The sequence below is a fragment of the Vitis vinifera genome, chromosome 17 (assembly GCF_030704535.1).
Source record: "Vitis vinifera cultivar Pinot Noir 40024 chromosome 17, ASM3070453v1".
NCBI classification, from domain to species: domain Eukaryota; kingdom Viridiplantae; phylum Streptophyta; class Magnoliopsida; order Vitales; family Vitaceae; genus Vitis; species Vitis vinifera.
This window is the reverse complement of record NC_081821.1, coordinates 2,038,698-2,056,350: the sequence shown is the minus strand read 5'-3', so window position 1 is coordinate 2,056,350 and position 17,653 is coordinate 2,038,698. Positions and strand designations below refer to the sequence as shown.

The window sequence follows — 17,653 nt, the reverse complement described above, 5'->3', positions numbered from 1 at the left end:
CCTCTCATTTATTTTAATCTCCATTTTTCATTTGTTTTGGCAGCCATGCCCAATGTTTATTAGGAATAAATAGGTTAAACCTTTAGTTTTTAAAACAATTAATGGGGATTTTCTTAATACATAAGATCTTGTTTGTAAGCCATATAAGTGATTTGTATATGGGATAAGATAGTTTAGAATACATGTATTTTGGGATACTATCTCTCATGGGATACAATATCTCATGCTAATATTTGGTTAATATTGGAATGCAAAACATATCCTATACTCAGTATTTGATATTTTAAAAAATAAAACATATGTTCTGTCTGGCATTTTGTATTTAGAGGAAAGCATGAAGCCTCTCCTTTGTTGGACATCATTTGGAGATCACTATGCAACTTAGCTTTTATTGAATGCCTTTGTATTTCTTCATGAATAATATTAATAGTTAAAATTTTAAAATTTTGTATAATATAATTATCGTATTATATAATTTTTTTTATATGGTTAAATTTTTGTCTCCATTAAGACTTGAATCTAGAACCTCCCTCAACCATTTACCACTTGAGTTAGGCCTCAAGGATGATTATCAATAATATAATTTTTTTAAATAAAAAATAAGAGATGTATTAATTATGGATAAAGAATTCACGAGAAGGATGAAGAATCCTCCCAACAAATACACGAAACTAATCAAAACATAATTGAACTCCACCATACACGGAGATCAATACAAAATGGGATAGACCACAAAAGAATGTATGAAGATATCATCTCCTCAAACTCGAGCTAAGCTCCTCTCATTGTCAATCCAACCCTTTTGGTCTACATATCAAATACCAATTGAGTTGAATGACATTGAGATGAATGCATGTAAAAGTGTTGATACCAGAGGCCTATAAAGAAGAATAGAAGTTCTAATTTTTTGTCACAACCTAACTAATTTGGAGATTAAGGATCTCAAAGAACTAATGACTTCTCTTACCCGTGTACACTTATCCACATTTGTCCTAGATGCGTGACATGGGTACTATCCTCTTTAGGCTTATTCTCTGTACAATCCTTCTTCCTCAATTTGTCCAAATTATTAGATTCAATTCATCTTCATCCAACCAAATTTATTTGGAAGTCAAAAGTCTCATCTAAGGTCAAGGCCTTTGTTTGGTTAGTGGCACACAATAAGGTAAATACCAATGACATGCTTCAATTGAAAAGACCTTCCAAAGCTCTTAGTCTAGATTGGTGTATGCTATGTAGGGGGAGTGGAGAGACGAGTGACCATCTATTTCTACATTGTCCGTTCACTTTGGGGTTATGGTACAGGCTTTTTATACAAGCAAGGATGATGTGGGTTCAGCCTAGGAGTTGTTATGATATGTTGACTATATTTTATATGGCTTTTGGGAATTCCACCAAAGGCAAGACACTTTGGAGGATTGCTTGTCTCACTTTGATTTGGATGATGTGGCAAGAGAGAAATGCTAGGATCTTTGAGGATAAATGGAGGATGTTTAAGACATTATGAGATTTATTTTATTTCTTTACTTCTTTGTGTGCCTCTTGTACTGACGATTTTAAAGGCATTCCTTTAAACGTCATTCAACTTATTCAGTATGTACACCACTAGGGTTGGGCCACTAATGAGAGAAGCCTAGCCGTTTTTTTTCAAGAGAGGTTTCCCTTGTACATTTTTTTATGATCTATCTTTTTGTACAAATCTCCTTGTATAGCGGAGGCTTTTAATGTTTAGAATAGGTTTGTATTTTTTGTGGGAAGGATTATTCATCCCTCTCATAAACCCATATACATAATTAATACATCTCTTGTTTCTGATAAATAAAAAATAAAAAATAAAAAAAGAATAGAAATGAAGTAGATCCCCCAACATCTATGGCGTCCTCTAACACCATTTATTGGTAAAGATTTGAGCATTTCTCTCTTGTCACACGATCCAAAGCAAAGTGAGACAAACAATTTTCCAAAGAGTCTTACCTCTAATGGAGCTTCCCAACCCATATATGAAATGATCATCACGTCACATAAAATCCTAGGTTAAACTCAATCCATCCTAGCCTATCTAAATAGATTTGTCATAGCTTCAAAGTTATTAGATAGTGTAGAAAGAGATGGTCAGTCATATTTCCATTCCCCATATATAATATGCACCAAAGTTATCACCATACTATAGTAATATGTTAAATAAGGATACAAGGTACAAAAGAAGGATGAGAAATCCCCCCAAAAACAAAGAACTAAACAAATGGCACCTCCAAAATACTAAATAAACCTATACACCGTAGGGCAAGTATACAAAACAACCTCTTCTTACTAACCCACACCTTTGGACCTATACACCAACAGCCAATTAAGTTGAATCACATTAAGAGGAATGCTCTTGAAAGTTGAGGTGCAAGATGCCAAAAGGAAGCAAGAAAATGAATGGTATCCCAAAGAGCCTCTGAAGTCCTCGCCTTATCCTAAAAAATTCTAGCATTTCTTTCCCACCACACAACCCAAATCAAAGCCAAACAAGCATTTTTCCACAATACTAATCCTCTACTGGAGTTTCTCAATCCCCTATATGTCATGGTCATCATATCACAAAAACTCCTAGGAGGAATCCAGTCCAACTTAGCCAATCTAAATAATTTGTGCCACAACCCCATAGTCAAAGGGCAATGTAAATAAAGATGATCTACTAATTCTCCATGCTCCATACACAACACACAAACATCAAGACCAAAGGCTTTGTATAATCTCCTCAACTGTAGCATGTCATTGGTCTTCACCTTCTTATGTGCCACTAACCAAGCAAAGGACTTAACCTTAAGAGGGATTTGAGATTTCCAAACAAAATTAGTAGGGAGTTTGCACCATGTGTACTTTGGCACACCCCTTTTGGCGTTTTTATACAATTTGCACTTACTTATCAAAAAAGGGAACGGGGTCAAAGAGGGTACTCTTGTCAAGATAAAGTTTAAATCCAAATATCTACCCAAACACTTTAATCATATAATATTATTGTGTACAAAATTTTTAATATATATATATATATTAGACTATTCTAATCTCGCCACCAAACATGGCTCAAGTGTACATTAGAAGAGCTATGCTTATATAATAGAAGAATGTACCCTACCTTCAAAGTTCTCTTCCAAAAGACTGCCCTTTTAATCCACAAAATAGGATAGTTTGTAAAGATGCCTCCTACCTTTGTTTCTTAACAATTTGGCAAACGAAGCAAAATTGGCATGTTCCATGTTAGCTTCTCTCTTTTTCCCCCCATTTCTTCGAAATAAAATGCTATGGGTCACAAATGGTTCACTTATAATCTTTGCTAATTAAAACTGCAAATGTTGCATTCCATCCTATTGCAAAGTTGTTTAAAACATTTGCAGTAAAACCACAGCCCTTGCCAACAATTTTTATTTTTACTCCAAAATTTTTCTTTGAACAGCAAACACTTTCACCTTTCTTGTCATCTTTTATCCAACCACCAAATCCCAAAATTTTAAGGAGATATGAAAACATATTAAAAGAATCAAATATATAATCCTATTTCGAAAATACTGTCCAAACAACCACATTACAAAAGAATATCACTGGAACCATATTTCTCACTAAAGGTTTTAGTGCAAAATACGTGAATTAGTACAAGTATTACTCTTATGGGAGTGCCTATTGGAAAATAAACAATATAAATAAAGTTTGTTAGCCAAGAAATATATCACTTTTTCAAAAAAAAATTATAAATTAGAATTGAATTATTTAGGGATCTTTGGGCGCATTAATTTCATCATTTTTAAATTTAATCTCGACTTAAAACTTTGCTTATCATTTTAAATCTTTCAACGTACAATTCATGAGGTGATTGATTCTAAGACTATAGGGATTAGGGAAGATGAAAGTATTTGCTAATGAGAGCTTGAAATTTCATGGTAAAAATTAATTTTAGATTAAAACTACAAAGATGTATTAATTGCTAATAAGAAGTATAAGGGAAGGATGAGGAATCCTCCCACAATTACAAAACCCCTAACAAGTAGGACTAAACTCCTCCACTATACAAGCATGCCTATACAACATTTTCTTTTGATAGGTAAAGAAGAAAAGATAATAAAAGAAATGCATGTCTCATGGCCAGTCCCAACATGGTTTAGTTCATATAAGAAAACCAAAATTTACATCTCCTCGAACCTGCACAAGGCTTCTCTTATAGCTGTCCAAGCCCTCTTTTTTTTTTTGATTGGCAAACACACAAAGAAGCATAAATTAGCAAGGAGCCCCAAAAACAGGCCCAAAAGCATACAGGGAGTATACAAGAGGCGCCCGAGGGCACAAAAAGAAGCAGAAATACAATACCAGCCCTCACCTAGCACCTAGCCAATCAAAAAAACCGAGTAAAGAGAGAGAACCTTCATTTACAACTGGTTTAGACCACACCCAAAGATTACAAACAAAAGTATTTTTCAACCTATTCAACGATAGCTCCTCATTGTCAAAGGCAATCCTATTTCTTTCCTTCCACACCGCCCAAAAGATACACGAAGGGGCAGCCTTCCACACCTTTATGCGCTTCTTGCCCATATTAAATCCACTCCACCCACTAAGGGTATCTCTAACCGAATAAGGCAGGACCCAAGAAACACCAAAAAGAGTAAATAATAATTCCCATAACACTCTAGCCTTGGAGCACTGAATAAGAATATGATCAATAGATTCTTCTTCCTCACAGCAAAGAAAGCATCTGTTGGCTAAACACCGACCCCTCTTTTTGAGTTGATCCAAAGTTAACACCTTACCCCAAAAAGCTTCCCAAGCAAAGAAACCCACCTTAGTAGGCACACAGGGATTCCATATAATATTGATAGGGAATTGAACACCTCTTCTTGAATCTAAAATGCTATAAAGAGATTTAACTGAGAAAATCCCATCCTTTGTCTCTTTCCACAACCAACAATCTTCCGCAAGAGGATTAAGCCTCCTCCCCCGAATTATCACAAGTAATCTCTCCACCTCCTCCACCTCCCAATCATTAAAGGGCCTAGAGAATCTTGGACTCCAAACCCCTTCACCTCCAGAATGGTCCCACATCTCCTCTATCCAAGCCTCTTTATAAGATGCAAAGGCATACAAAGAAGGGAATGAATTACAGAGAGTGGAGTTCCCACACCAATTATCTTTCCAAAATTTCACCCTTCTACCATTCCCCACAGAGAAACCCACCCTGTTTTGCAAAAGAGCACCTTCCTTCCTTATATCCTTCCAAAAACCAACTCCAAAGCCCTCCCTGACCTCTTTAGAGTACCACCCCCCATCTTCCTCCCCGAACTTCCTACTAATGACACGCCTCCATAGATTATCCCTTTCATTCGCAAAGCGCCAATTCCATTTACAAAGAAGGGCCCTATTGAGAATAGACAAACGTCTAACTCCCAAACCACCCTTACTCTTATCCAAACACACTGTATCCCATTTTACTAGATGAGGCTTATTCTTCAAAGCTCCTCCTCCCCATAAAAAATCCCTTTGAATTCTTTCCAATCTTAAACTAACCGCTCTAGGAATTCGAAGTAACGACATCAAATATATAGGCATACTTGACAAGGTACTTCGGATAAGGGTCATACTCCCGCCTTTAGAGATAAATTGCCTTTTCCACACGGCAAGCCTTTTCCGGAACCTTTCTTCCACTCCATCCCAAACGGCCACGGACTTATGATTCGCCCCCAAAGGGATCCCCAAGTAAGAAGTTGGCAGCCTACCCACTTTACAACCAACCTCAAGAGCCAACAACTCCAGATTCTCCACTCTCCCAACCGGCAAGATTTCGCTCTTATCCAAATTGATTCTCAATCCTGATAAGGCTTCAAACCACATCAACAGCCAGCTCAAATAAGCCATCTCATCTTGGGATGAATCACAAAAAACTAGAGTATCGTCGGCGAACAGCAAATGAGAAACCAACGCCCCATCGCCTCTTCTTCCTTTTATCCTGCATCCTGAAAGGAAACCCCCTCTCACAGCCCTATGAATAAGCCTACTAAAAGCCTCCATCCCAATCACAAAAAGATAAGGAGAAAGAGGATCTCCCTGACGCAAACCCCTTGAACTATTGAAGAAACCCTCTGGGGTACCATTGATTAACACCGAAAAAGTTGCTGTGGAAATACACCAAGATATCCAACCAGTCCACCTCTCCCCAAATCCCATTCTTTGCAAAACCGACAACAAGAAATTCCAGTTTAGATGGTCGTAAGCCTTTTCTATATCCAACTTACACAACACCCCGCTCTCCTTATTTTTCAGCATTGAGTCAATTGCCTCATTGGCAATTAGGGCTGCATCAAGAATTTGTCTACCTTCAACGAATGCATTTTGAGTTGAAGACACCACCTTTCCCATGACCTTTTTGAGTCTGTTAGCTAACACTTTCGCCAACAGTTTATACAACCCCCCTACCAAACTTATTGGTCTAAAATCCCTTAGATCCTCCGCACCCGCCTTTTTAGGGATAAGGACCAGAAAAGTTGAATTAAGGCTCCTTACGAATCTGCCACGCTCATGGAATTCCTTAAAGAAGCCCATAACCTCTACTTTCACAAACTCCCAACTAAATTGCCAAAAGCTGAGAGAGAAGCCGTCTGGGCCAGGAGCCTTGTCTCCATTCATATCTGATAAAGCAGAAAAGACCTCGTCCTCTGTAAACACCTCCTCCAACCTGGCTGCCTCCTCACCATCAATCCTATTAAAAGCCAAACCATCCATAGATGGGTGCCATTCACCAGGATCAGTCAAAAGATTCTTAAATGCTCCAACCACCCCTCCCTTAATTTCCTGCTCCTCTGTTAACCAAGTTCCATTCACCTTAATCTTAGACAAGCAATTTTTCCTTCTATGAGAATTGGCCATCTTATGAAAAAAACCAGTATTTTTGTCTCCCTCCTTCAACCACACCTCTCTTGATTTTTGCCTCCAAGAAATTTCCTCCAAGAGAACCCATTTTTCAAAGTTCTCTTTTGCCTCCTTTCTAGCCTCCAGCTCCTCCATGGATAAAACACGGCCCTTCTCCTGAATATCCCAGAAATCCACTTTATCCAAAGCCAACTTCTTATTCACTCCCACCTTTCCAAAAACCTCTTTGTTCCAAGATTTTAGGATGACTTTCAGTGCCTTCAATTTCTCAGCAAGGATGAAACTGAAGGAACCACTGAATCTTAAACCTTGCCACCACCCGCCAAGCAAATCCTTAAATCCCTCCTCCTGAAGCCACATATTTTCAAACCTAAAGGGGACAGGCCCCCTCCTCACCCCTCCCCCGTCCAAGAGGATGGGAAAATGATCCGACACTGGCCTGGACAGTGTACTCTGCACCACCCCGTTAAAGTAGCTCTCCCAGTCCTCTGTCACCAGAAAGCGATCAATTCTTGACATAGTTTGGCTGTTCAAACCTCCACTCCATGTAAACGGCCCCCCCTGAAGGGGGAGGTCCCTCAACTCCAGCTCATCAATCACCTCCGAGAATCTTCTCATTGAAGAAGACACTCTGCCTCCTCTTCTTCTCTCATTCGGAAACCTGATCATATTAAAGTCACCTCCAATACACCATGGGTCATTCCATAGCCCACGGATGGCCCCTAATTCTTCCCAAAATTCTTCTCTGTATCTTTTCAGCGTAGGGCCATACACACCTGAGAAAGTCCATCTGAAACCATCTTCCACATTCTTAAAACGACAGGAAATGGAAAAGAGTCCCACTTCCAGTCCCATTAGCTCTAGCACCCTGTTATCCCAGAATACTACCACCCCTCCAGCTGCTCCCCTAGCATCCAAAGCTCCCCACTCCAGAAATCTCCCCACCCCTAGGCTCCGAACCACCCCTAATGACATCTCAGTCATTTTAGTCTCCTGAAGGCAGACTAAATCCACATTTTGGGATCTAATTAAGGCTTTAATTAGTTTCCTCTTATTTCTGTCATTCACCCCACGAACATTCCATGATAGAATTTTTAATTTCATTTAATACACAAAGCTCTGTCCCCTCCTCTTCTGACCGACCCTTTCTTTCTGCTCTCACCATCATAATTAATTGAACATTCTAGCTTTTTTACCTCCCGATCAAACCTAGTCAATCCTAGAGTTCCCTTTTTCTTGCCTTGGTCTCTTCTGGATTTCAGTTTTAGCAGTAACTGTAGGATTTCCCCCTCAACTCCTTCAGTCGAGAACCCCAATGCCTTACTGAATTTCACCAAACTACATTCATCCCACTTATTCCCGAGATCCATTCTTTCTTGCATCACCTCAACAACATCTGACATATTAATGCCCTTAGACTTTTCTTTCCCCGGGTCCATCATCCACGGGCTGCCATCTTTCATCACTGCACACAACGGAGTTTGATACCCAACACCACCAACAACATTCTCGTCTAATCCCGAAGTGCCCCTCACCACCAAAGCCCTCTCGCACCCAGAAGAAGAAGAAGAAGAAATGAAATCCCGAACCCCCCCAACCTCCTCAATATTTGACTCATACCTGGATGCCTCGGCTGCTAAAGCGTCGTCGGTTAACCGTGCCCTCGACACCATTGAAGAATCCTCAGAAGCCCTCTGATCCCCTCCGTGACAACAGGCGACCCCCTCGTCGTCTCTAACACCAGCCCGCGAATCCTCCTCTGTAGCCCTAGCTCCCATTTCCACTTCGTCAGTGAGAGAGAAAGCCCTAATACCTTTTAACCCCTCTTTCGCGGGCCCACAGCCCATCTCAGCCAAACTTGCCCAGCCCACTAAGGAACCCTTGATATAAAAAGGCTTCTCCTCACAGCCCATCTGCCATCCTTTTAATATAATGGGCTTTGCTTCCTCCGGCCCAAACAACTGGGCTTCCTCACGTTCTGGACTGCACTTCATTACCCCATGCCAGCTTCTAAACTGGGCCTCCCCATTATCAGGCCCAACCTTAATGGCGGCAGGCCCCAACCCAACACCACCCCTTATGACCCCTTTACCTGCTCCCTGACCCCTATTCACTAGCCTATCCTCTCCATACGTCTCCTCCACACCAGGCCCCCTTGCAGCTGGCTCCATAGAGAAGACTGTAGCTCCTTTCGAGGAGCTTCCACAGGGCGGCTCACTCTGAATTCCCATCTGCTCCACCAGCTGCGCCTCCTTCTCCAACACGTTTCCTCTGCATACGTCACCTAACCCACTCCCTTCCTCATCTTCAGTCTCTGTATCACCTTTCCGGCACCCGCTTCCCGCCGGCATCACCTGAGAATACCAGGGCTGGACTTCCCACCACAGCTGGATTGAATAACATCCTGATCCCTCCACCAGCTGAACTGAGGAAGGGAAATCCCTTCCTTTCACCCTCACCAACAATCTAGCCCATTGAAGATTAGCCATAGAAAACGTTTCTTCATCCACATTAATCAGACCACCACAGCCATCCCCAATCAATTTAAATACCTCTCGACTCCATAGATGAAGGGGAAGGCCCACCACTCTCACCCAAGCCTCTTTAACCATGACTTTATTACCCATTAAATGCCAATTGAGTTGAATAACATTGAGAGAAATGCCTATGACTAAAGAGTATGGTTTTACTACTAAAATTTGTCAAACAAAACCTGCAAAAAAGCTAAATGTGGCACTTGCAGTTTTAGAACAAAGTTATTAACAGAACCACATGTCACACATGTGGCTTCATTTTGAAATTGAGAGAGAGAGAGAGAGGAGACAACACAGAACGGACCATCTCGGCTTCTTTTGCAGGGTCACAAGAAACATAACGCAGTAGAGGTATCAGACATACTTTTGCAACCCATGATAGTGTAGATTAAAAAGAGGAAGTCCTTTGGAAGAAAACTTCCACTTATGTGAACCGCACCCCTCCATTTCTACTAAAGAAGATTCGAGAATAGCATAAGTTTGTCTATATGAAAAGTAGTAATAATAATAATAAATAAATAAATAAAATCCTTCATATGGAACTAACTTTGCAGCCTAAATTTGGGACACTGCTAAAAAGGCACTAAAAATCATCCCTATTTTCTTCACCAATCTGCAAATTTTATGTAAAAGAAAAAACTTGCAGAGAGCCCACATGTAGAGACAAACTGAGATTTTATTTTTTATTTTTTTTTTTGATAAGTGACAAACTGAGAAATTATATCTACATGTCTTATCCTCTTTAGCAACTATTCCATTTCCTATCAGCTTTGAGCTTATAACTGTATAAGCCACATTGGTATTCTCCTTGTTTGGAGTGGTTTGGGTAGTACATTCCTCACTCAAAGAAATGCTCCTAGGTTGGCATGGTCGTTTTGTTGGAAAGAAGTGAAAGAAAGCCTGGAATGTCGCTCCTCTCTGCCTGTTTTGGACTGTTTGGAAAGATAGAAATATAAAGGCTTTTGAAAACGTTGAGCTTTCAGAACAAGAGTTAAAGTTCTCTTTTTTGTGTAATTTTTTAAATTGGACCAAAGGGGGTCTAAGGGTTGATTCCTTGTCTATGATTGATTTCATCAATTGGTTAGGCTGCCCATAAGGGGAGTTTTCTTGTTTCTGCTTGGTGTTGGGTTGCCTTTTTTGGCTTTTCAATTTAATACACTTTTACCTATCAAAAAAAACTCCCAGATTCCAGTCATGTCTCTACCATCTGTATAAGCCACATTGTTACATGGAAACATGCGTCAATGACACATATAGCCATCTCCTCCCTAGTCTCCATATGTCATAACTGATAGGAGGATAAGAGATGCGACCCCATCATCACATGAGAAACCAATATCTTTCTTTTGTTGTTTTTTTGAAGGATCTCTCATCTTTGCTTTGATTATAATTTTGTTTCTTTTTTTGTCCTTCCTACCCAAAGAAAAGTGGGAAAAGGTTTTCTCAGTAAGATGCTCTTGAACTGTCATATGTTGTTATCTTATTCTAGCCCCCAAAAAAATTATAAAGTAGCCATAACAACTGATATTTGAAAGTAAAATCTAAAAAAATATAAAAAGTTCAAAATGGAAGTTGCAGCTTAAATACACCGATTCATCACAGATACTACCAATTATAATGATAAGAATCTAATGCAACAGAGCAAGGAAATACCTGTGGAAGATCATCATGTTCAGAGTAGGCACCCTTTCCAGCCAATAGCAGGTCTATCTGGCTGGTCCTCGGTGTCAATAATGGAGACCTAGGAGTCATGCTACCAGCAGATGAAGTTGTCATTCCTTGATCAGACTTTGGTCCAAAACGAGTCTTACATGACATGGATGGAAAGCCCTTTAAGTCATCCACAAAAACATAGTTATCAGCTTCAGGGAAACAATCAAGCATGTCTTCTGAGCCTCTGCGAGAGCAATCACTAAGTTTTGGTGAGAGCACATCAGATTCTTCAGTAACGCTCGAGTTTGATACTTTTGCAACAACATCTGGGCTTCCCACATGTTGAAAATCCTTCTGTGAAAGGGATTCCATCATCTTCTCAAGAGTTTCAGCAATTCTAATGAGCCGTTCATTGACACTTATACCCTTCTGATCGCATCGGTCAGCAATTGCACAAATTCTTGAATGGTCTTCCACATGGGAAGTTGGAACCTCCTCCTCACAAATGCGACAAATTATTGAACTATCCTCAGAAATATTCGGCTGATCTCCCCAATAACCCCAAGAAGCTTTGTGCTGGTGCTTGGACGAAATAGAAGAATGTCCATGAAAATCTTTAGCCGGAGGAATGTCAGGAGGCTTAGCAGTTGTCAAATCAACATCAGGAATAGCCTGGTTGTTTAACATCTTTGAAGACTCCACCTTAATATCAGTCTGTTCCTTCATTGGAACAGATTCTTTTACAGTTTTCCCTGCTGGAGATGGTAGTTTCTTCCAAGAAGCCATACGATCCCTACCCACAGGAGAGTCCAAAGTCTTTGTTGTTTCAGAAGTAGGAGAGAGAAAGTTTCCAGGTTGTATAGCATGATCGCTCTTCCAGTCCAAGCCATGCTGCTCCTGGCTATAAGATTTCCTCGTAGCTGCCCTCGAGGCTTTTGCAGCACTAGAACTTTTCCCATCCCTTCCCACACCTGATGGAACTCGTTTATCGGCAGAATGTAGGATTCTAGATTGACGAAGCTGAAGAACATGTTCATCCTCAGCCAAACCACTTTCCTTGTGGAACTGCAACAATCTGGTACACCTCGTGAGAATGAAAAGCATTCGGGTGTGAAGCTGCTTCAGCATACCCATGGGGAGTTCCTGACGCCTATCATCAAGTTCTTGAACTATACCTTCACACTGAAGCCAAAACTGTCCCGAAGATGTCACAGCACAGCGCCGAGCCAAAACCAGCAAGTCTTCAATAGTTTCTTGCCATTCAGGATGACTTTCTGCATTTTTTTCAAGAATTCCCACCAAATCTGCTGCAAAAATTGCCAGATCAGAGTTCACTTCTTCCTTTGCTTTGTCAAACTTTACTCGTATGACAGCCAAAACCTCCTGTATGGAGAAAAAGGAAAGAAAGAGAGAGCATGGAAATTAGAAATTAGCAAGACTTCTACAGCAACAAGTCAGCAAGAGCAAAGAAACATAACGAGAAGGAGAATTAGAATACCTCTAAGTTATTTAAGCCTCGCGGCTTCCAAAATGGGAAAGGTCGTACACCTTTAGAATTTAATTCATGAGAGAAACTTTTGATGTCAGCAGGAAGCCTCTTTCTAGTTCCACTTGTCACCCGGAGTATAGCTTGAAAACGAGGAGATTCAGACTCCTTCGGGGTTTCACAATCATATGAAGTCTAGAAAAGTAAACATTCATGTTTTCAACTACCATATGTGAGTGCAGCGAATTAGAAAAAAGTTGGTTAGTGAATGGATAGCATCAAAGAAAACCCTTTTACCTGCACCTCTGGAGTACAAACATCTGAACTTCTCAAGCCTCCTGAATGGCCCCATTGTTTATTGTATCGCCCTGTTAGTGTAATTTGAAGTTATCAAAAGCAGATGGGAAAAGGAAAATAACTGATTTTCCAATTAAATTAATATTACAACAATGCACAACAGTGATTTAATACTTCACTAACTGAATCTGCTCCCATGTACCCAAAGTTGAAATTGACTAGAAAGCTGAAACCTTAAATCCATTGTAAGAAAGAAGCTTCAAAAAACTCTCAAACTGCTATTTTCATTTGAAAACAGAAACGAGGATAAAAAGACGGGAACATTCAGAAAATCTTGCAGTAAGAGAAAACAAAAAGGTAGGCTTCATTAAGTTCTAGTGGAGTGAGTTCAGTGCATAATTGGCATAATGAACCTTCTTTCGTCCAATGGAGTAGTCAAGGACCTCAAATTTCATCTCACTACTAATAATCACAAACTCAGGAACATCATAAACCACCTTAAAATTCTGAATAAGGATCACCAAGAAAATTTTCTTTAAATATTCTAGAATATCGTCCTTAAAATCAAATGGCTCCACATGACCCTCTAATCATGCCCATTTGGTTGGCCTCAAAAAAATCCTAGAGCTAAAGCCTTATCCTGTGCTCTGGATATTATTTAAAGAGAAAACAAAGGTTAATACACATCATGTGCTCTAGAAGAGAATGAATCACACCATTTCATTGGCTTGTTGTATAGGACAACAGATGCAATAGTGGATGATTCAATCTTTTTGATTGTTTAGTGAGCTTTTCAATCCAGTCTTCTAATTTTCCCATGGCATTACCTGTGGAACTCCTTTATTTTTCCTGTTTCTTTTTTCTTTTTTTAACATTTTTTTCACCTAACTTCTGCTTAAGAAGATACAAGAGGTAGAATTCTTTGAGATTGAGTTATTCTTACCTCAACTAGGGTGAGATTAGAGGAGAGGAAAAACAGGATTGTAAAAGCAAGTACAGGAACAAGGAACATTACATGGAAACATCAAGCATTGCAGAACACTAATATTAACCTTTTGATGAATTAGAAATATTATTAATCCAAGAAAGAGGAAGAGGAAAAATGCAGGCCATGAATTTAAACTGTAACCAAAAAGATAGGGGGGGGGGGGGGGCAGGGGGCACCCACCAGCTGGCCCTAGCCAAGGTTCAGCGTGTATGTCTCTTTGACCACCAACTGGCCTCACTAGATGAGCCTTAGAATCCACTGGAGATGCCATAGGGACAGGGTAGGGCAGGAACTTTGCTAGAAAACAAATTTGGAATGGAATTCAACTAAAACAATCCATTGTGAATGCACTGAATCAAGTGGACCTTGAATATATACCCACTTTATTCAGGAGACTTTTTATTTTTCATTATCTAAAGTAAATCTTTTGTTCTAAAATCACATCTGAGGTCAAAGACTTTGCTTGATTAGTGACTCACACGAGGGTAAACAACTTACAAAACCCTTCGCCTTGCTTGGTGCATTTTGTGCATGAGAAGTGGAGAAATAGTTGACGATCTTTTTCTACATTGCCCGCTGATTTTAGGCCTTTCGCACACACTATTCAGATTAGCCATCTTGAATTGAGTTCCTGTTAGAAGCATATGTGATATGATGTCCACCTCATATAGAGGTTTGGATAGCTCCATCAAAGCCAAAGTCTCTCTCTTTTTTTTTTTTTTTTTATCTGAAAACATTTAAGAAAAGGGCTTGAACCTTTGACTAAGGACTCAAGGAAAAATGGTGCAACCACTTTGCTGCTATTCCATTTCTTCAAAAGCAAAGTCCTATGGAAAATCACTCGATGATATGGAATGTGTGGAGGGAAAGAAATGCAAGGATTTATTTCTATTCATCCTTTTGGGCCTCTTGTTCCATGGCACTTAAGGGCATTCCTCTCAATGTTGTTTAGCATGACTGGCATTTAGTTTGTAAGCCATAAAGGTTAGTTTAGAGAGGTGAGGAGATTTTGTTTTTATTTGATCTGTATTTCAAGTTGTGTTAAAACTCATGAAGGGATGAGAGGTTTTTTTGTTATTTTGTTTTTTTATAGGTAAATAAAGAGAGGATTATAGAAAGCGCCGAAACAGGTGCACCAAAATACACAAGACGTATACAACGGTCACCAAAAGGTGTAAACATGAAGAGACGAGGTTTTATTTTGTATATTCTCATATGGTTCCATATGGATGTATAGATCTTTTTAGTTTTTTTTTTTGGAAAGGATTTAATCTTCCATTTTTTTAATCAATTTTTTGTAAATATGGGGAGTATTCCTCATCCTTCTTATGTACTTGCTTAACCCAATTCTAATACACTTTGTTTCTTATCTCAAAAAAAAAAAATGTATCTTTTGTTGACTATTTCCATACACTTTTATTTATTTACAAATTTTTTGACATGCTAATATGTTACACACTTTTTTTTTTTTTGGGTGCAATCTAGTCCACTTGACCAACCCGAGTCCAACACATACATTCTTCTCCAACCTAAGTCAAAACCCAATTTCAACCAGGCTACCCAAGTTGCACCCCCAACCTCTATAAAATTTCAATCTTATCCTTTATTTTTGTTATTAAGGGTCTATAAGGACTTTAATTGTCAATATTGTTTTAATTCATCTCAACATATAAGATTAAATCTCATTACTAGAAAGTCCTATAAATACTTCTTTTGAAATAAGGTGGGTTTGATCGCAAGGTTCTTTATCTTTCAAATGTTCAATATCTCTTTGATTATTTATGTGATTATTTTACAATAAATGTTGTGCTGTTGGACTGGACAATGGAAATCAAAATCTTTTCTCAATTAACCTGGAAAGAAAATAAGAGGGATGGGTTTCTAAACCAGAACAAGGCCCATCCAACCATTCAGGCATCGATATGGATCGATACATGAACCAACAAGGTTGAAATCAACTTGATGTCAACCCTATGAATTGATTCCAAATGCAGGAAGAGATGGTGCCAAGAGAGCAGCCCATCATGAACCTTGTCCAATACCTCCTACAGAGTATGTTTTGATTATGTGTAGGATGTCAATAGAGAAAGTTTAATAAGAAAGCAAACTATTTTGTCTTGGTTAAAGGTAACACACAGATTATACCTGCTCTCAAGTGTTAAATTGCACTATTAGCATAGAGAAAACTTACAAACAACAAATGAATTACAAAACAACAATGGCAATGACATAATAATTATAAACAACGTCCTCCAAAGCTTTTGACATCCATTTGCATCGACAACTACTTCAATTAGAAACATATCCAAATCACATGCACATAATAGGCAATTATAGGGGGGAGAAATGACTGTAAGTAGGTCATACCCACTTCAGAGGAGGATTCACCGTTTGGCAGCCGCGACCGCACTTGCACATGAGGACTCTGGTCTCTAGATGGAGCACTCTCACTCGACATGCCATCCGAATTATTTCCAGTATCAGCCCAATTCCCTAACAAAACCTGCTCCTGAGAACCTATCCTACTCTGATTAACCCCTTCCTTCTTTTTCACACTGCTCTTCGACCCCGAACCTGAACTCAAGCAGCCATCACCACCAACGCCACCACTGGGCCTCGAAAGATTACTAGCACCAAGAGCCGAACCCTTATCTCCCCGAAACCCGAAAAAACTCTCCTGCGGCAATGGCCCCGATCTCGTAGTCTTAATCCGATGCAACCCCAGCGACGACGCCAGAATCGGCGACACCGCCGCCGCCGAGGACGAAGGCGCCGCCTCCTTCACATCCGGTGCCGCCCGCAACTTGGAACTCGAAGTGTTGGGCTTCGCCGGTGCCGGAGCCTGAGTCTCCTTCCCCTTCACATCCTTCTTCTGCTGCTTCCCACTCTCCTTCACCTGAGTTTTACCGCACGGCGTGGCGAACCCGGAGGTACCGATCTGGTTGCCGTCTTTGGGCGATTTGACCTTCTTCTTCTCGGATCTGCTTGGAGAGTTGGAGCCGAACGATCGAGGACTATTCGATCCGTCAGGACTTGAAGAATCGGACTTCTTGGAAGAGAAGAATCTACCCTTGAACACCATTATTTTACAAGGACTAGGGTTTCCAAATGGTTGGTGCTACCGCCGCCCCTACCAGATATGCAGGGCGGCAGACTGTGCCATTGGCATAAAAAAGTAGTCTTAGTTTTCTGCAGTGATCAGACTGAGTTAGCAATACAAGCAGGGCGTGCGTTCAAAGTTTGGACCCAAGAGAGGGAAATGTTGACAGGGAAGAGAGAGAGAAGAGAGGGCGCGATGAGGGTTGAAGCAACGGAGAAGAGAATCTGACTGCAGTGGAAACGTGGACATACCGCCTTTAATGACAACTTTGTAATACTAAATCATTTTTAAAAACCAAAAAAGTTGAAAAACCACTCTCTTAATTCTTATGCACCGAATTATGATATTATACTTGGTACTAGTAAAATCTCCTCCCCTTACTTCGACTCTAGAATATCTCCCATTCGCTATCCCACGCTACATTTGATAGTATTTTCATCCAAAATAATTTTAATTAAAATATATTTATTTAAAAATGTTTTTAGAATAGTCAACCAATTATACATTTCTACCAATAATATTCAAAATTTTAAAAACGTTTTTTAAATTTTATCAAAATATTTATTATTTTTTTCAAAATTACTTTTTAAATAAAAAAAGTGTTTTCTATTATCATTGCTAAATGGATTGTAACTCAATTATATAATTAAATTTAATTACTAAATAAGGGTAAAAAAATTAAAGTTAAAATTAATATA

The 17,653-nt window shown here is 39.6% G+C and overlaps 1 protein-coding gene across 6 annotated transcripts in view; it reads right to left on the bottom strand.

Annotated features, from left to right (window-relative positions):
• The window catches only part of LOC100259538 (probable serine/threonine protein kinase IREH1), a 43,347-nt gene extending 26,104 nt beyond the window's left edge, over nt 1-17,243 (bottom strand). For 2 of the 6 annotated variants that reach the window (XM_019226528.2, XM_019226527.2), the window contains exons 1-4: nt 16,223-17,231; nt 12,868-12,938; nt 12,583-12,765; nt 11,085-12,467 (exon numbers count right to left, since the gene is read on the bottom strand). In XM_019226528.2, coding sequence (XP_019082073.1) covers nt 11,085-12,467; nt 12,583-12,765; nt 12,868-12,938; nt 16,223-16,937 — 2,352 coding nt within the window. In that variant the 5' untranslated portion in view covers nt 16,938-17,231. Of the gene's footprint in view, nt 1-11,084; nt 12,468-12,582; nt 12,766-12,867; nt 12,939-16,222 lie in introns of all 6 variants that reach the window. The other 4 variants (XM_010665409.3, XM_003634163.4, XM_010665410.3 and 1 more) reach the window with 4 other exon arrangements.
• Between the last annotated feature and the right edge of the window lie 410 nt (nt 17,244-17,653).